This window comes from Manis pentadactyla, chromosome 1 (genome assembly GCF_030020395.1).
Source record: "Manis pentadactyla isolate mManPen7 chromosome 1, mManPen7.hap1, whole genome shotgun sequence".
Classification (NCBI taxonomy): domain Eukaryota; kingdom Metazoa; phylum Chordata; class Mammalia; order Pholidota; family Manidae; genus Manis; species Manis pentadactyla.
In genome coordinates, this window is record NC_080019.1 from 104,373,232 (window position 1) to 104,394,322 (window position 21,091).

The following is a 21,091-nucleotide window of genomic DNA, read 5'->3' on the forward strand; positions in this document are numbered from 1 at the left end:
TCATGTCTTGAAGATATTTTTTTTGAGCTATTACTCTTTGCACCTAGGAGAAGAACTCTTATGGGATCCAGACTATCCTAGCAGAGAGGGAATTCCCTTAGCCCCTGGGGCTGGGGCTTGATGCCAGGTCCTTGCCGAGGAACCCAAAGACTGAACCCTGCTATGAAACCCCATAACCTCAGAGTCACATTATGCATGTGAAGGGCCAAAGGCATGTGAAAAGGTCATGGAAGATGTGTGCCTTCGGCAGGCAGTTTATGTCAAGATGCAAACAATCAAGGCCCAAATGACTCAGAAAGAAACTTTGACCTTCCCCTTAACTTCCTAAAAGAATTTAGATAGAGGACCTAATACAGGAAGAGAGTTGTCACCGCAGATAGCTACATTATAATATGACCTAGGTGTGGCTGGGAGAAGAACTAAGCAAAGTCTGTTAAAATTACTTTTCATAACCCATTGTTTCTGTGAAGCCCAGCGAACATGTGTTCACGAGAACGTTACTCTTTCATCTTTCTGTGAATTGCTTTCCTTCTGTTTGAAGCTCCAGACCTCCACCTAAGTTATCCTTAGTTCAGGAAGACATAATATATACCTCATTTTCCCTGTCTTTGGAATCTCATGTCTGTATGGATTCCCTATATATAGGTAATTAAATTTGATTTCCTCCTGTTAATCTGTCTCATGTCAATTTATTTTTTCAAACCAGCTAGAAGAAACTTGAAGGGTTAGAGAAAAATTTTTCCTCCCAAACACATGCATTTAACCTCATTGATAAAAAAACCAAAGGGAAGATGAAAATTTAAATAGTGCCCAGTGCCAGCTTGCCATTTTATTCAATAAGCTTAAGCCCATAGTCAATGAATGGAGTCAGTCAGATCAGCAATAAGCATTGCAAGTTTTAACCTTTTTTTAAAAACGTGACAAAGATGTTAAGGGTTTCCTGGATCAATGGCATAGAAAAACATCTGCCAGGCAAGTGTGTGGCCTTCCAGGAAGAACTTAAATAATTAACTGAGGGCTGAGGAAGAGTCGTGTGGACAGATAAAGTAATTTATGGAAGATGGAATGTTGACAACCAACACTAAGGGCCAACAGAATAGAATCTTCATTAATTTGCGGAAGCATTCCAAGCAGAGAAATCCCTGCGTGACAGTTTCTGAATATGTCCATGGAGTTATATATTGAACACTGCAATAAACATTAAATATGTTTATAACCATATTTGTACATAGGTTGTATACATAAAAATATGTACATGCCTTAGATGCTAACATGAAAAACTAACCGTCTCATATCATGCTTTTTCACTGTACCCTTTTTTGGAGTGTGAGTGTTAGCCCCCCAGAATCCCAAGTATGTTAGGGGAGAGATGAAGTCTTGTATTATGCAGGTGAGGATATAAGTCAGTATATGAAATTGTTGCATTTATATGATTTCATTTGTGTTCACAGGTTGATAAGGCTTGTGGGAAATTCAAGTCATGAAAAATATAGAATAAAAATCAAAGTTTTCATTACACAGTCTGGGTAAAATTATTCTCAATAAATCCTTTTGTTGACTTTTATAAAATTCTGGAATAAGAATATCCCCTTTTATTCTGTATTTTTATGTATAGACACTTGGGCTAAGGGGGATCTTGCCTACTTTACTATTAGAGTCAAGATTTTGGCACCCAGTCAATTTAGGGAAGGAGGCCCTTTGGAAGAATTTGTTCTTTATAATGCTGACTTAAAATATCAATGTGTTGGAATATAAATTTAAATAGCAGTAATATTATTTTTCATTTTGGAACACTATCTGTGCTGTATTATGTGCTTTCACATGCATTTCAGTTTCAGTTCCACAAATATTTATTCTGTGACTAATGTGATTGAATCATGAAGATAGGTAGGGCAAAAAAAGGTGATCAGTTGATGGGCTGATCAATTCTCCATCTGCAAGAAACCCATGATCTTTTAAGAAAGACTGGCATTTAGGGAAACAATTATGACACAGAATGTACACTATTAGTTATAAAGACAAGGCACAGAAATAGTACAGAAAAAGGGATAATTAATCTTATTGGGAGAACACAGGGTCATGGAAAACTTTCCAGAAGAGGTGGGCCCAAGAAGGGCTTCAAAGATGATGAAAGAGGGAAAAGCTGTTCTGAATAGGGAAGGTGGAGTTTGCAAATGTGTGCAAGTATGAAATAGCATGCTGTACTTCAGTAATATTTCAGTATTGAAAAGTGTGTGTGTGTGCATGGAGGGGAGGCTAGAGAGATAAATAGAGGCTTAATAATAAGAGACCTTTTACTTTTTTTTGCTAGGATTTATTTTGTAGATTATGGAGAGACATTTAAAGTAATTAGTCCAGAGAGAGATGTGTTCATATTTGTTTTTTAAATAAAGCATACTTCACATATTGTTTTTTTTAAGCCTGCTTTTTATAATGGGTAATATAGTGAGGGTATCTTCCACATTAGTAAATATTCTTATCTCTAGCTTTGTATTCCATGGGTGGTTTTATTATTTAATTAATCCATTGTGTTAGACAATTAACTTATCAGAGAGTTAAGTTTTTGAGAGCAATCATGAGTTCAGTTTAGGACATGTTTTGACTGAGACACTTACAATATAGCCAGTGGAATTACCCAGAAGGTACTTGAATATATCGATGTGGTGGCTGGGGAAAGATCTCAGAATATAGATGTTAACTTGGGAGTCATTAGTGTATTGACTAGTTTAAAGCCAGGAGAGGGGATTTAATGGCCAAGGAGAAGCAAGTGTGCAATTATAAAAGGGTAAAAAGGATAGAACCTTTGGAAATACTGATTTTTAAGCAGTGGGTTGAGGAATAAGAGTTTGAAAGGAAAATCAGAGAGGTAGGAAAAAATCCAGAGTATGGTGTCAGGGAATCCATGGGAAAGTGGAGTTGATTCTCACAACAGCTTTTGGAGAGGTGAAACTAGGTGCTACCATTATTATTTCCTTTCCACAGAGGCTAAAGTTCTTGCCAAGGCCAACACAACTGTAAGTGATAAAACTGGATTGCAGATCTTGACCATTCTAGACAAATTCTAATGGTGCCAGCACCGGATTTTATGATTCAGGTAATTAAAGAAGAGTATAAAAGAAAAGCAGAAGTTCTAGAAGCTAAAATTAAGATGGGATCAGTAGGAGATATAATATGTAGAAAAAGAACATTTTCTTAAATTATAACAGGCAAAGGATATCCCAAAATAGGCTGGAAGAGAAAGATGATAAAAATGTCTTAAAAATGTTAAGTCTTGGCCTTCAAATTTGAGAATATGATGGATAAGATGATCAGAGAAACCCTACCCACTACAGCTGATACTTTTAAACCCAGTACAGCTAACTCAGTACTGTATGAAAACACAAAAAAAGAGGTTTTCAAAAATTTGTTATTCTGAAAGAATTGTAAATTTACAGGGAAGTTGCAAAAATAGTGCAGAGAGTTAATGTATACTCTTCCACCCAGCTTTCCCTAGCTTTTTCTAATTTTAACAGCTAACATAATCATAGTACAGTGAATAGACTTCTCTAAGTTTTACCAGTTTTTTTCCTTAACGTCTTTTTTCTGTTCCAAGATGCAGGCAAGGGTCCCACAATAAATTTGGCTGTTGTGTCTCCTTAGTGTCCTCCAGTGTTTGACATTTCCTCATTCTTTTCTTGTCTTTCATGGCCTTGATACTTGAATGAGTACCGATTGGTTATTACATAGAATGTCTCCCAAATTGAGTTTGTCTGATATCTTGTCATGATTTCATTGAAATTATGCATTTTAGGCAAGAATACTATAGATATGACATGGTTTTCTCATTGCATACTTCTGAGGAGTACATAATGTCAATGATTTTTTACTGGCGATAATAACCTTGGTCACTTGATCAAGGTGGTGTTTGCTGGGTTTCTTAACCATAGAGTTACTAGGTTTCCCTTTTCAATTAATAAATACTTGGGAGAGTTTTAAAAATTGAATTATAGTTGATATACAATATTAAATTACTTTTAGGTATATAACATAGTGCTTTGATATTTTTATACATTAAAAAATGATCACATGATAGGTCTGGTAACCATCTGTTGCCTTTTTAGTCTCAGGTCTTATATTTCATTCTTCAAACCACTTTGAGTTTATTTTAGTTTATGGTATGAGAAAGTGTCCAATTTCATTCTTTTGCATGTATCTGTTTTCCCAACACTGTTTCTTGAAGAGATGTCTTTTCCTCCTTGTATATTCTTGGCTCCTTTGTCATAGATTATAAGTGAGGGTTTATTTTTGGCCTCTTTTCTGTTCCATTGATCTATGCATGTTTGTTTTTGTGCCAGTACCATACTGTCTTGATTATTACACCTTTGTAGTATAGCTCAAAATCAGAGTGTAATGTCTCTAGTGTTGTTCTTCCCTCTCAAGGAGTTTTTCAGGGTCTTTTGTGGTTCCCATACAAATTTTAGGATTATTTGTTCTAGTTCTGTGAAAAGTGTCATTACATTTTGATAGGGATTGCATTGGACCTGTAGATTACTTTGAGTCGTATGCAGGTTTTTACAAGGTTTCTTTTTCCAATCCAAGAGCATGGTATATCTTCCTATTTATTTCTGTCATCTTCAGTTTTTTATTAACATCATGTGGTTTTTTTAAGTTTTCAGAGTATGCATCTTTCTCCTTGGTTAAATTTGTTCCTAGGTATATTTTATTCTTGTGCAATTGAAAATGGGATTTTTTAAAAATTTCTCTTTCTGATAATTCATTGCATATAAAAACACAATAGATTTCTGTATGTTGATTATGTATCCTGCAACTTTAATGAGTTCATTTATTAATTTTAATAGTTTTTGGGTGTTGGCTTCAAGTTTTTCTAAATGTATTGTCATGTCATCTGCAAATAGTGACAGTTTTACTTCTTCCTTTCCAACATGGGAGACTTTATTTCTTTTTCTTGTCTGATTACTGTGCCTAGGGCTTTTAATACTATATTGAATAAAAGTGTTGAGAGTGGGCATCCTTATCTTGATCCTAATTCTAGAGCAAAAGGTTTCAACTGTTCACCACTGAGAATGATGTTAGGTGTGGGTTTGTCAAATATTGTCTTTATTATGTTGAAGTATTTTTTGTCTATTACCACTTTGTTGAGAGTTTTTATTATGAATGGATGTTGGATTTTGTTGAATGTTTCACATCTATTGAGATGATCATATGATTTTTATCCTTCATTTTGCTCATATCGCGTATTACATTGATTGTGGATCCTGAACCATCCTCATATCCCTGAAATAAATTCCACTTGATCATGGTATCTCATCCTTTTAATATGTTGTTGAGTTCATTTGTTGATATTTTGTTGAGGATTTTTATATGTGTTCATTAGGGATATTGGCTTGTAATTTTCTTTTTTAAAGTGTCTCTGTCTGGTTTAGGTATCAGGGTAATGCTGGCCCCATAGCATGAGCTTCAAAGTATTCCTTCTTCAATTTTTTGGAATAGTTTGAGGAGAATAGATATTTACTCTTCTTTAAATATTTGGTAGAATTCATCTGTGAAGCTGTCTTGTAATGAACTTTTTTTGTGGGAGTTTATTAATGATTCAATTACTAGTAATTACAGATTTTCATTTTTTTCCTGATTCAGGCTTTGAAGATTTTATGTTTCTGAAATTTATCCATTTCTTCTAGGTTGTCTAATTTGTTGTTGCCTAATTTATATCGTGTACATAGCAGTCTTTTTTTAAAATTAAAATATAATTGATATACAATCTTCTGAAGGTTTCACATGAACAACATTGTGGGTTCAACATTCACCCATATAACCAAGTCCTCATCCTCCCTTGCAGTCACTGTCTATCAGCGTAGTAAGATGCTATAGAGTCATAACTTGTCTTCTCCATGCTGTACTGCCTTCCCCATAATCTACCTATATTATGATTGCAAATTATAGTGCTCCTTAATCCCCTTCTCCATCCCCACCCACCCTCCCCAACCCCTTCCCTTTGGTAACCACTAGTCCCTTCTCAGAGTCTGTGAGTCTGCTGCTGTTTTGTTCATTCAGTTTTGCTTTGTTTTTATCCATCATAAATGTGTGAAATCTTTTGGTAATTGTCTTTCTCTGCCTGGCTTATTTCACTGAGCATAATACCCTGTAGCTCCATCCATGCTGTTGCAAATAGGAGGATTTCTTTTCTTTTAATGGCTGAATAATATTCCATTGTGTATAGTACATAGTAGTCTTTGTATTTCTGTGGTATCAGTTGTAACTTTACTTATTTGTGCCCTCTCTCCTTTTTTCTTGATGAGTCTTGGTATAAATTTATTAATTTTGTTTACCTTTTGAAAGAGCAAACTCTTAGCTTTATTACTCTTTTTCATTTTTTAAGTCTGTTTTATTTGCACTCTATTATTTCCTTTCTTAGGGCTTTGTTTTTTCTTTTTTATCTCCCTTAGTTGTAGGATTAGGTTATTTATTTGAGATTTCTTGTGTCTTGAGTTAGACATGTATCACTATATACTTCCACTTAGAACTGGTTTTACGACATCCCACTGATTTTGGAGCATTGTGTTTTCATTTTCATTTGTATTTTTTTATTTTTTATTTAATTTTTTGCTGGCCTATGTGTTGTTCAGTAACATGTTGTTTGGTCTCCACATTTGTGTTTTTTGAGTTTTCTTCTTGTAATTAATTTCTAGCTTTGTTCTGTTGTTGTTGAAAAGGATACTTGATATGATTTCAATCTTCTTAAATTTATTGAGACTTGCTTTGTGGCCTAACGTGATCTACACTGGTGATTGTTCCATGTGCACTTGAAAAGATTGTGTATTCTTTTTTTTCTTAATGGAATGCTCTGTATATATCTAAGTCCATCTGCTCTAATGTGTTATTCAAGGTTGATGTTTCCTTACTGAATTTCTGTTCAATCTATCCATTGATGTAAGTGGGGTGTTTGAGTCCCCTATTATTGTATTACTGTCAATTTCTCCCTTTGCATCTGTTCATATTTGCTGTATACATTTAGGTGTTCCTATGTTGGTTGCATCAATATTTACAAGTTTTATATTCTTGTTGAATTAATCCCTTTATCATTATGTAATACCCTTCTTTGACTCTTGTTGTAGCCTTTGTTTTTTTCCATTTCTTCACTTTTAGTTTACATGTATCCTTACTTCTAAAGTGAGTCTCCTGAAGGCAGCATATAGATGGGTCTTGTTTTTTTATCCTTTCAGACATCCTTTGTCTTTTGATTTGAGTGTTTTGTCTATTTACTTTTAAAGTTATTATTGATAGGTGTATACTTATTGCCATTTAAAAAATTGTTTTCTGGTTGTTTTTGTAGTTCTTCTCTGTTCCTTTCTTATCTTGCTCCTTTATTACTTGACAACTTTTTTTAGTGTTATGTTTGTATTTTTTTCTCTTTATTTATGTATGTATTAGGGGTTTTTGGTTCATGGTTACCATGAGGTTCATATACAATGACCCATGTATACACCAGTCTATTTTGAGTTCGTGGTCATTTAAGTTTGAATGCATTCTGAAAGCACTACATTTTTACTCCCTTCTTCCCATGCTTTATGTTTTTGGATGTCATATTTTCCATCTTTTTACAGATTTTTTACCCTATCCTTTAACTAACTGTTGTAGATTAATACTTTTATTTTTATCCCTCATACTAGCTTTATTAATGGTTGATCCATTTCTTTTTCTGTATGTTTGCCTTTACCAGTAAGATTTTTTCTTTCATATATATATATATATATTTTTATTTCTACTTATGGCCTTTTCTACTTAAAGAGAAGTCCCTTTAATATTTCTTGTAAAGCTAGTTTAGTAGTAATGAACTCCTTTAGCTTTTGCTTATCTGGGAAACTCTATCTCCCCTTAAATTCTGAATGATAAACTGGCCAGGTAGAGTGCCCTTGGTTGTAAGGCTTTTCCTTTCAGCGTTTCGAATATATTGTGCCACTGTCTTCTGGCCTGCAAAGTTGCTGTTGAAAAACCAGCCTATAATCTCATGGGGTTTCCACACATGTAATTAATTGCTTTTCTCTTGTTGCTTTTAAGATTCTCTCTTTATCGTAATTTTTTTACATTTTAATTATGTGTCTTGGTTTGGATCTATTTGGGTTCATCTTTATCAGAACTCTGTGTTTCCTGGACCTGGAGGTCTGTTTCCTTCTCTAGGTTAGGGAAGTTTTCAGCTATCATTTCTTCAAATAAGTTTTCTGCACCTTTCTCTTTATTTTCTGTTCCTGGGACCCCTATAATGAGAATGTTAGTATGTTTGACATTTCCCAGAGATTCCTTTAACTATCCTAGTATTTCCCTTTGTCCAGGTATGTTAGCCTCTGGTAAAATGGCTCCTCTTGAAAGCAGTCTTTGTTAAGAATAGAATGGCATATATTGAATAGTCCCTTTCTCTCTCTTCCTGCTGGAAATATGAGGGGATTTTTCTCCCATATACACTTATGAACTTGGAGGTAGAACCCACAAAAGTGTAGGGGTCTCCCTATAACTGGGTGGCTCTAGAATATGTAATTCTCAGAGTTGTCCACGTTGAGCCAATTGGCCAGCAACTTGTCCTTTACAGTTCAGGTTTTCCTACCCCAGTACTGGTTCCCGCAGAAGTTTCTCCTCTAGTAAGTCGTGATTCTCTGTATTTGTTTGTTTGCCTGCGGTTTTGGGACAGCTGGTTTGGCCTGTGACCTCACTTCTCTTACACATCTAAGAAGGGTTGTTGACATTTCAGTCTCTTCATCTATTTACTGGTTAGAATGAAGTGGTGACTTGTAAGCTTCTTATGAAATGGACTGGAAACTGAAAGTCTTTTAGTAGGTCTTGCCTGCAACAATTATTACTGTGATGCTTGCTCATATTGATTTTCCCTCATTTATTCTATATTTATTAGTTGGTATTCATCTATAAGGAAGAGTTTTTCTTTATCCCCCATATTTATTTATTCAATTATTTTTATATTAACATAGACTCATAGATATGGATATTCTTCAGTTCAATGGATTATGATTTAATATTATAATATTAACTTTGTTATTCAATTGTTTAGTTATTGGGAATACCTTCTGTTTGGCTCTTGAGTCAAACAGACGTTTAAAAAATATGTGGACAGTGTATAAAAGTAAAGAGGGTTTGATAAGCTAGCACTGAAGTTTTTTCTGAGAATATATTTTAATATTTATTGGTCTAAGTATTTTTCTGAGGTTATGTACTTAATATTTATTGGACTAAACTGTCTTTTAATAGTAATGTTCTTAGAGAAAAGGTGACAAACCTGAGGTTTTCAACAGAGTGAAGACAGAATAGAAAATCACCTGCTAAAAGGTTTCCTTAAGAATAACACATTCAATGAAAGAACTAGGAAAAACTCTCACAGAGCAAAATGGGGGAACTATATGCCAGTCATGGCCTTGGATCCTGGTGGAGCATGGGAAAAACTAGTCTTCCTTGGGAGTTCCTAACCAGAACCTAAACTATTCTGGTTTGGAATTCAGTCACACTTTTTACAGTTTATGTGGAAGAGCAGACAAGACATTCCTGAAAAGAGATGGTTGAGGAGGTTGGCTTTGCCTGATGTAAACACAAATAAAACCATCCTACATAGCATTGTGTGGTTTTGGCAATGCAACAGACAAATAGATGTATGAATAGAAGAGAGAAAAGGAATCAACATATTCATATATGGAAAACTGACATAGATAGAGACAATAATGAAGATCAATGGCAAAAGGATTTAATAGATAACCAAGATAACTAGTTATCCATTAAGGGAAAAAAATGATAACAGACTCCTATTTACAACATATGAAAAAACAATTATCATTGGGTGAAAACTTTAAAGGCAAAGGGAAAACTTTAAAACTTTTGAAGACAATATGAGGCTATCTTGATATGCTTGGGATAGGGGAGAATTTTTTTAAAACTCAGTGCAAATCATAAAGAAATCTAATTACATCTGACTACACTAAAACTAATTCTTTAGACTTACATACCATGAAGAGTATGATTACATAAGCCATAACTGGAAGAAATTACTTGCAACACATATTACCAAAAAACTATTAGTATCCAGAATATATAAAGAATCCTACGATTCAATGATAAAAAGTTTAATAAGAAATGAGCAAAAGATAAGTATGCAAATGAGCATTTCACAGAAGAGGAAACATGATTGACTAATCAGTGCATTAAATATGCATAGGATAATTAGTAATAAAAAAATGAAAGTGTAAATCACCATGAGGCAATACCATTTCAAATTCACCCATATGGCAAATATGAAAAAGTGTAAGGATATCAAGTATATCCTTTTGTGTAGAAAGGAGTTGGGGTCTTGATGATAAAAATTAAGCTCCAATTTGATTTGTTACTTATCAATGATATGATCCTTGATAAGTCATTCAAACTCTAGCTTAAGTTTCCTCACCTACAAAATGTAGTACATAATTTCTTTGCAGAGCTGTGAGGAGCAAAGATAAGGCACAACAAGCGGCAAAATAAAATTTGTCAAAAAGCAGGAGGGTACAGATAATGGCTGCTGAAATTGAGATAAATTGGGGTCATAGTCCAGGAATATGATGTTTATAGCAAAGTCTCAGTACAATTAATTCATAGTGAATGCATTAGGGTTTTATACATCATTCTTCAACACTACCAACAGTAGCAGCTACAGTAATTAACTGAGGGCTTACTATATGCCAGGCACTGATTTTAGTGTTTTACTTTCTTTATTTCATGTAATCCTTATGCTTACTTTGTGAAGTAGTATTATTATCCCCATTTTATGTTTGAAGAAATTGAAATTGAAAGAGCTCACTTAACTTCCCGAGGTCATACATAGTCATTTATAGTCCTGGGCATAGAACACAGGTCTCTCTGGCTTAACTATAATTCTCTAATCTAGATGATTCCTCTTCAGAAACGGAACTTTTGACTTATATGCAATTGTCACAATTAGTGGCATCAGGATTAATTTATATGCATGATAGTGTGATGAACCACTGCCAGTATTTATAAAAAGGGTGAAGAATTCTAGAGTTTCTGGCAGTGTGCTGTTAGGATTTCCAGCCCCAAATCTTTTGTCAGGGTATTGCTATTCTTAACAGAAATGAGGAAAAGGAAAAATGGAGAATTGGAGTCAAGACCAGGTGACTTGAACACTTTTCTTTCCCTGAATAATTCAAAGTTCTACCTGCCCACCCCAGGGAACTCCACACTCTAACTCCCTTCAGGAATAATTAGAATATCACTCAGAATGAAATAGGCTGCTAAAATTCATAATATATTCATACACAAATTTTTGACAAAGCAGTCAAAATCATGCCCCTTTTAACTCCTCAAGCCAAGTAGAATCTTGCCCTTCCGTCCTTATGTTACCACTGGGCTTTCCCAAAACACAGGCGTGTTGACTCTCAGAGTGAGACAGGACCTACTAGCCTTGTGGTACATTGTGGCCTCTTGTACAATACCTCAGCTAAATGACTAAACATATTCTAGTTGCAATGTTGAGAAACTCATCATCTCTTGAGATAAATTAATTTATCTTCAAAGAGCTCTGATTGTTAACAACAAAAACAATGATAACAGCTCATTTGCTGTGGAGAGTTTATGATGTGCCAAGTACTGTGCTAAACACACCATATAAATTGTCTCATTTATCCTCATAATAACCTGTGTGGCATAGATGCTATTATTACCTCCAATTTACAAACTAAAAACATGGAGGAGTTCTATTCATTTATCATAATTTTAGCATCTGCAGACTAAACTCTAATTCACTTACCAACACTCAGATAATAGAAAATGGCACAGAACACTCAGAGATAAACTTCAGCTCCTTTGGATTAAACATTTTATGTTTAATTGGTTTTCTACATTCCATATTTAGAATATGTGGAATCAGGTGGACATCTGATGAAAGGGAAGATTGGAAGGAAGAGAAGATTTTCATTTCCTCATATTTAACAAGTGACATTCTAGGGACTTTCTGGATTCTCCCCTATGTGTTCATTGTTCCACCCACCTTTTTTTTTTTTTTTTTAAGATGCAAGGTTGGATCTATAGCAAAGAAAAAAAACCTTTCTCTGTACTCTGCCACAAGTTTCCTAGACCAACATTTGCAGATAGCACACCTAGTCCAAGGACTGTGTATTTCTAAATTATTTTAGAAATATTTAGAGGTAATGCAAATGCACAGCATATCATTCAAAAGAGAAAAGGAACAAAAATAATTATCATAAGCATCAGCAAGATGGAGGAATTCACAAAGTCAATCAATGTATTTTCTTCTCTAGTAAATTTTTAGATAGGCTTTTCAACAACCAGAGTAAATTTTTTCTGTATTTGTGTAAAATTATATATCCTTGCAGTAATTTGCTTGTAATTTGAATCATGTTCAAATAGCTCAATTTTTCTTAAGGCAAGAGAATTACTTTTAAATCTCCCAATGTCATTGCAACTTTAAGATTAGTATTTTTGTTACAAGATTAGACATTTATAATGAGCAATTTTAAATCCTTAAGACATAAGAGATGGCTAGAAACTTGAAGCTTTAGTGTATTTTAACCTTCACTTTTTTCCTTGAAATCAAAAAACTGTACCTTACTTGCAAAAAATTGGGCAAGCTATGGTGTTACAGTTAGATATTTAATCTAAGCCATATGAAATGACTAAATCTCTGTATTAATGTCTGTTTTAGAAATCATATGCCAAGAATTAACATTTTTGCAATGCTCATAGTTCACACAGCCTTGTCATGTCTAGGAAAAGGGAAACTCACTTAATGGTGGAATGATTAAATTCCTCTTCCAACATACAGCCATGTGTTACACTAACACTATGCTGCCATTGGTGAACTGTCTCCAATTAAGAGAAAGAAAGCTTGTTAGGCTGATGGCCAGTTTAAGAATCAAAATTAACCTGCAGTCTCCATTTATTCTATTTGTAGACATAAATAAGAACTTTTAACCAAAAAAATCTGTGATGTATTTTTAGCATCTCGCATGGTGAATGAATGGATTTTACACTTCCAATTGAATCAGAACTAACTGAAAATAAACTCCCAACACTACTATCAGCTCTTCAGCATCACTTGTCTTGAGTCTGCCTGTCAGTATATTCTTCTCACTTGCAAGACATAATAATCTCATTTAAAATCATAGAGTTCTATGACACTGAAAAAGCTGACAGTTTCTTGCTGCTTGCTAATGTAGTACTGCTCCTGAGTGATCGCTTAGCTACAGCGACACCACTGTTTTATTTTACCAGGTTTCTAAAGGAATACTTCAATTTATTTTTAGTTCACTCTTTTCTTTTGGCAGATTGTGATTTATACATGCATTATTTCCAATTTCCAGTAGCATTAACTTTCATAAAATGAACAAAAATAACAACAAAACCAAACCCTGAAAATCCCTGCTGGGTCTCAAGAAACCCACCTACTCCCTCTTCTACTAAACTCTTGTATCTGGCTTGTTAGTGAGGGTAACCATGAATTAGTGCATCTTAAAGTACTGTGTTTTGATATGGTTTAATAGAAACGTATTGGTTGGTAAAAGAACAACTCTGGAATATCTTAATGTTCATATGGTACCCAGACTCTCAGTGTTTATACTAATTCTCATTCCAAAATTGATACTCTAATGTGTCACACCTTAGTCATGGCTGAACATTCATTCTAAAATAATATGTTTTTCAAAGGACTGGTCTTTTGAGGTTTCCACTGTACACTCATCCAGAGATTAGATTTCCAGAAAATTCAAATATCTTAAGTAGTTTCAAACTCAGGGTATCAAAAAGTAAATGTAATCACAGACAATTAAAACAATGGAGAATCACCAAGAAGGGCCAAGGGCTAATCGACTGAATGAGACACACTGAGAAAGGCTTGTTAGTGACCACAAGGAAGGGGATGCTCACACGGAGCACAAACATTTTTGAGAAAGAGGTAAGAATCATCAAATAAGACAAGAGGCAAATGTAGAGAAGGAGGATAAGAGAGGCAGGTAGCCAAAATGGTAAAATGGGAGTAAACAAAAAGACATTGCTAGAGGTCAAGAGTTAGGAAGACAAAGCTGAGAATTAACTCTGAGGGAGAATATTCTTGATGTCATAACGAGCAGACTGACACAACTTGGTGACATCTTACCATTTTTTTTTTTAATCGTGAAAGGCACACACAATATAAAATAGCTCTGAAATCCACTATGTCATTTAGCGTATTACTCTGGGAAAGATGAAGATAAGAACATTTTAGACTACATCTTTTATTATTTAGTCCTTGCAATATTATATATATTGCATGATGTATTGACAGTATCATTAAATAAAAGTTAGAACATGCAAGATTGTTGCAGATAGCAAATTAACTAAAGCAATTGAACTTTGTGAAATACCATCTTTTCTTAAATGGGGGACTGCTGGTTTTCAACTAATATCTTCCTCCAAATGGCCTATGGGAAGGTGTGGGTAAAATTGCAATATTTCCAGACTCTCTGGCCTGGCCTTAGTGCCAGAATGAATCTCCATATCAATAGGTGTTTCCAAGGGGTGGAGTGATGTAGTCCATCTCCATATCAATAAGTAATTACAAGGGGGAGCCAGGGCATATCTGGACCAGAGAGGTTGGGTGGGGTCCCTTTTTGCAGCTGGGTCACAAGAGACATGGGGGAGCAGAAGTGGATGGGTCTTGTAAGCAATAAATGTGTTTCTCCCACTTTATTTCTCCCTTTGAGTGATTTTGGTTTCAAAGGTATTTTGCCCTGGGCTGGGAAATTATTTCCCCCTCAGAGTTTTACGGAAGGGAACCTTTTGGGAGGAGGACACTCAGGCTTTGCCCTTGAGTTATTAAACTCCAGTGTTCTTTTAGAGCTGGAAGGAAGGACATGATCTGAATTTCAAATCTGATTCTGTGGCCCACAGCCTTCTGCAGGTTCTAGGTCAATTCATCAGATGATGAATTTGTTGAATGATCCCTTCAGCAAATTTATAAATATATTTACTCAAACTTAGACTTTTTTAATTCTAGAAAATTTATAACCATTCTACAATGGATCTGAAGGGAGTCAGGACTCTGGCCCTTGGTTTCTCTCTATTCTTCAATCTCCCTCTGCGGGATCCACAGCCCAGCTTGTGCTGTGTGGCTTATGTCCATTTTCCCTATTGTGGCTTTCTCTAGCTTCAGGAGACAAAGAAGAAAGCTGTTAAAATCATTGCTCTAAATATGAATTATAAGCTCTATAAATAAAAATACATTTTATCAAATAGTTAAATTTGGTCACTCTCCAAAAACTGGGGAAATAATCCTAAAAACAAATAAAATGTTGGGAAAAAAAGAAGACTTTCAAAATATCAAAAAGAAATCAGCTATAAACTACTGAACTTCCAAGTTAATATTTGGCTATATTTGTATTTGGTAGGTGCCTCTCAATCTTAGAAACATGAAGACTTGACATCCTAGAGGAATAACCTCAGTGTGTTGGATTTGTAATGAGTTTTAATGTAATATGCTTGTAAAAGGCTTGAACTAAATTCCATGAAATTGATTGATAAATGTAAATGATTTATATATTGATTCATATTTATTGTTTTACATTAGAAATCTAATTGATAAGAGATACTAAGATATTCATGTTCACCCCTTCCCCTTGCGGGGGAAGAATGACTAATGTCATATAGTGAGGACTATAGTTGCCAGAGAAACTGAAATGAAAAGTCAAGGAGCATTGTCAGGTCAGTCATCAAATGATATTACATAGATATACTTATGTTACTGCAGGGATATACATAGAGGGACAATGGATATCAGTGTTAATTTTTACATGACAAATACTGACAAATTCCTAATTTTCAAGTTATCGTTGTTTATTTAGGACCCATAAAGAATTCTTGTCACTATTTTAACTCAAATGGTTAGGCTTGATACAATTAAGCTGTAGTCAATGATATGCTGGTAACCCCGCTCTTCCCAAAGCAAAAAAGCCTGGATTTGTAGCATTTGTCAATGTCCATAGCATAAATTCTTCCAGCATTGCTAACTTCTCCTACAGTTTAACAACTCTCTCTCCCCAAATTATTGAATATTTAACAATTGACTTTCTAGAGTCTCCACAGCTGACCTAAGCATACCACCACCAGGTTTGTACTAGTTGTATCTGGTACTGAAGTTGTATCTAGTTCTGAAGTTGCATCTAAACTTCTATTGATCTTTTGATTAGATTCAGAAGATATATTAATAATCCATATTTAGGGGAAATTATTTTACAGGTATCTGTTTATGCTGAGTCTATTAACTTCATTTGTGGCTAATGACCTTTAAAAAGTGTGGGACAGAAGGAAGTTTGCTATTGTTTCTAAAATTCTTCTTATGCACATAGGAAAAATATGCAGGCAGAAATTAAGCTGCAGGGAGACTCTAGTGGAGAAAATAAAGTTAGAAGTCATATGTGAGTACATAAGATAAAACACACCAGGGAAAGAAGATAAAGGAAAATGGAATATAAAACAAAATAGACTGATAAAGGTCTATTTTAACTTTTAAAAGTAGACATAACACACAAGTAAACAGATTGTTGTGGCATATTGGTTGTTCACTACAAAGTAAGAGTAGTTGGGATTAATTCTGTTTTTCCATATCCATCACTTAATCGAGTTTGGGTAACACCTAGGACTATCTTATACAAATGGAATTCATGTCAACCCAATGGTATCAATTTTATGGAACCATTTTATTACCCACTTAAATTCCCTAAACTTCGTTTTCCAAGAGAGTGTTATTTGCAAGAGTTCTAGAGAGAGTAACCACTTGCAACCTATGTGTCCCATCTCTACTACTGCAGATTTCTTAGAAGTTGCACTTGCAGTAAGTATAGAAATCACTCACATTTTGGTGGTAAAGTAGGTGAATAAGAAACAGCAGGTGCCTATACATTGGGAGATGAGGAAAATTCTTTGAGAGAATTTATCAAGGCAATGGGAGCCTGATATGAACTTGATCTGGAAGAGGAAAAAACCTTAGTTGTCACAGCTGAGGAGGAATTCTGCATGTAATAATGAAGCCTTTTGATTCTTGCAATTCTTTGCCATAAGTCTAGGTTCTGGGTATGAGAATATTAAAAACAGCTTCACTCAGCTTTTATGAAATATATTGGGATCCAATAAGCAACAGGACATTATAAAAATGACTTGGGACACTTCTAAGAATTCTTGGTGCCATCTCGTTAAGAAATGGGCTCCTGAAGTCCTTTTCATGTGGTTGGATTTCATTTCCAGAATTGAAGAAAGAAATAGTCATGAAATTGTGTCATTATAGTTAGGATCAGGAAGCTACCCAAGTGCAAGGGGTCAAGTTCATTTCTAATCCTCTATGGAAGTTTTCCCATCATTATCAGTGACCTCATGGCTGGAAAGTTTGAATTTTCCCTAGAACTCTGAATACAGAATGGCTTTAATTAAAGAAAAAGATAGTCAATAATTGTTGGTATGATGTTATAAGATAATAATTCTAGCAAAATCATGTTGTATAAGAGAAACAGAAATTCTCTTATGCTATTACCAGAAGCTGAAAATAAAGTTAATTTAACTTGAAGTAAATCTTCACAAAAGTTATAACAAACATACCGGGCAGCTTCTGAATATCTCTCCAGACATCTGAACACTGTTGCCTGACGAAGGTGATTTCTGAAATAGGCTGGGTTTAAAATAATGCTCCTGTAAAAAGATAAAAGAAATGCAGTTGTTATTAGGTTTTTAAAAGTCAATTACCAGAACTGTATAGGAATGAAATAAAATGTATTCAGTTTGACATACTGTGTATTTTAAAAGATACTGATGCTTGAACCCCTTTCATCCTTGTAATTGTTAGTTAAGACAAACAAGCATTCTTGAAGGACTAAGTCTGCATGATAAAAGTTTTATTTATAGCACTAGATTTATTTATGTGACTGGATATCTTTAATGACAAAGAATTTGAATACAACTTATATTACATAGAAGACAGATGTTCTTTCCTTATGTTAATAAATCAGGCAAAAATCAGAAGGTATTTATAGTATGTCTACCTATAATAAAGTAGGAGATTGTTAGCTGCTGAATTTCCGTTAAAAAAGGAAGTGGAATTTGGGTAACATGTTCATTCAGTGCTTCATAATTAGGTTCTGTATCTTATCCCAGCTAGACAATGTAGTGGAATAGAAGGAGGTCTGTAAAAATGTAACCACTTTTGGTTACGCCCTTATATATTTTGGGTTTTCATTTTACCTTTATTGAAATTATAAGGCTTGATCTGTGGGTAAGATGATCTATCTATCCTTATTTGTGATTTCTCCATCATCTCAGAGTTCTGGAGTTTCAATCCAAGCCCAAATGAGATGATCACTCCTCAGCTGCCTTCTTCTCCTAGAGATAAACTGGTAGACATTTCCCTTCCTTGCTTCATTGACCAGGCACTGTTTAAGGCATTTGAAATAAAGAGGTGAGCTAGACATAGCTCATGGCCTATCGCCGTTTGGGGAGACCGCTGAAGATGAAGGTGAGTGTAGCTTATACTAACAGAGTGTGTGGTGTCGCTGATACAGGATTCAAAATGGTACAGAACCAACAGCATTATTTGTAACTTTCTTGTGAGCCTGTTTTGACAAGTTGATGAGAAACACTTGAAATTAGTTTATTATTGAAGAAAATCTAGGGAATTCATGGGATCCCTGAAGACTATTCATGAATTACAGATTTTTAAAAAAATGCAGGCAAAAATAATTCCATTCCCAGAAACATTGCTTATGGAAAAAACAAAGTAGAAAAGAAACATATTTTTGGCTCATGTAGAATTATAGAATTATTTAACAATGAGAGGGGTGGTAAATAATTAAGCTCTTTTAAACAAAGAGGTTACCAAGAGGTTAAGGGAACTTTGTAAAATCATACACAACTAGTAAGTGAAGAGCTGTTTTATTGTGATTCTTACCTCTAGCTACTATAGTACTTCATATTCTAACTTATGGCTTTTCCTATGAAGATTTCTGAATTAGAGGGCCTTGAATTAGTGAAATATACTATACTCTATGGCTAATCATTTGTACAAATGAGTACATTAATCCCCAAGAATAAAGAGCATTTCCTTTGGTAGTTTCTGATTAAAATGTTAGAAATTTAAAAACGATTACATACGTTTATGCATATCAATACTGAACTACTAATACTTTATATTAATTCAGAAAAAAGTGTGTTTCTAAAGCATGTTTATATATTTTATCCCTGTAAAAGTAATCTTGTAGAAGTAGATCAGAATGAATAAGAGCAGAGCTGTGTCTTGGGACCTGGGTCTTCCTTCTGACCAAAATTTGTCCTTATACATCATAGCTTATTCTTCCGTCTTACTTTGTAATTACTCACTCACTTATGCATTTTTAGTAAATGCCCACAAATGTGATGGGACCAAATGCTTACTGAACGGATGGTTTTAGCATATGACATCTCTTTGTCCGTGATGTGCTGTTCTGGCTTTGCTGAGCTATTCTCCAAGGATCTTGCTTTGCCAAATTCTTTGACAAAAATGCAAAAGACTGGAGAGAAGGATGGGGTGAGGTGGGCAGAAGGAATAATTAAGAGAAGGAGGAAGGAGAAGAAGAGTCATAAAGTGGTCTGAATATAGGTAGAGGAGAAGATTTTTGTGGGTGGTGAGGACTGGTGAGGTAAACACCATGGGAACTGTTTCAGTGTGATTTTTAAGAAGAATAGTCTTTTAAAATAAAATTGCTTGTAATTACAAGTCACATTTATAGTATTGAAAAAGAACAGGGTTTAGAAATTACTATTGCTAGGCAGGAATAGTGTCTTTTAACCCTGCCACCACCATTCACTGAGCCATGGGAGTCAACTTCATTTGAGAGACTCAAAGAAGGTCTGGGCCCATTCTACCCCGAGAAGTGAAGGTATAATCATAAAAAAGCGTTTAGAAATTTGGGATGAGATATCATATTTAGTAATCAATTATTTTTGGCTCTCTTATAATTACTGAAGCATTCACCGTGTGCTCATATATGCTGTGTAACTCCAGGGGGAAAATATGTTCCCAGCCCAGGGCAAATAACCTTTGAAGCCAAAATCAGTCAGAGGGAGAAGCAACATGGGAGCAACCTGTTTATTGCTTACAAGCAGTTGCCTACTTCTGCTCCCCCATGTTTCCTGCAGCCCAGTTGCAAAAGGACCCCACCAAACCTGTCTGGTCCAGATACTCCCTCATTCCCTGCCTGCCGTGTAATCACCTATTGATATGGAGATGGACTACTTCTCTCCATTCCTTGGAAACACCTATTGATATGGAGTGCATTAAAGCCAGGTGAGAGATTCCGGAAATATTGAAATTTTACCCATTTACCCTATTAGATGTTTGGTAAGGAAATGCTGGTGGTAATTTTGAAGGCTTTTTTTTTTTTACACTTTAAAAAATTTAATGGTTTCTAAAATGACATATGCTTTAAAAAGTGTATTTTATGCTTCGCACAACTTATAGAGGAAATGCTGATTTAAAACTTGCTTTAAAAACTCTTAATCACTTATCTGATGCCCTTCTGGGAAGAAGTCTACAACCAAAATGGAGAGTCTGACTGGGGCAGTAGAGGAAAAGAGAAAAACCCTACAGTCATAATCTAAGAACGATGATCCCTGTGCGGGTTGGTCTGTTTTTATAAGAGTGGAAATAACTCTGATTTAGCTGTGCTGATAGGGCTTTTGGTAAAATATAAGAATCATGTTAGAGAGAATAGCTAAATTATAGAAGTCACTGAATTTTTATTAAAAGAATGGAGATAGTAACAGGCCATGATTACTCACTAGACTGGCTAGCCCTTCTGAGATTGGGATCATGTAAAATAATAAATATGATAGGTAAAACATTTTCTTTATAAATTATTCCTGCAGTTTATCTTTTAATGATTTCTATTTGTGAATGCTTTAAAATTTATCTTTATACAAAAGTTAACACAATTTTATAGTGTGTGCATGTATGTGCACTTGTTTTCTTAAGTCCTAAGGTCATAATGTTGTGAGGCCAGAATATTAGTCCATTTCAGGCATTGTTCAGGTGTCTCTG

At 34.7% G+C, this 21,091-nt stretch overlaps 1 protein-coding gene across 1 annotated transcript in view; it reads right to left on the minus strand.

Moving 5' to 3' along the window:
• SPATA16 (spermatogenesis associated 16) overlaps positions 1-21,091 on the minus strand; it is a 203,872-nt gene that overhangs the window by 94,353 nt on the left and 88,428 nt on the right. Inside the window, exon 3 of the mRNA XM_036930913.2 lies at positions 17,623-17,712. Coding sequence (XP_036786808.2) covers positions 17,623-17,712 — 90 coding nt within the window. The remainder of the gene's footprint in view (positions 1-17,622; positions 17,713-21,091) is intronic.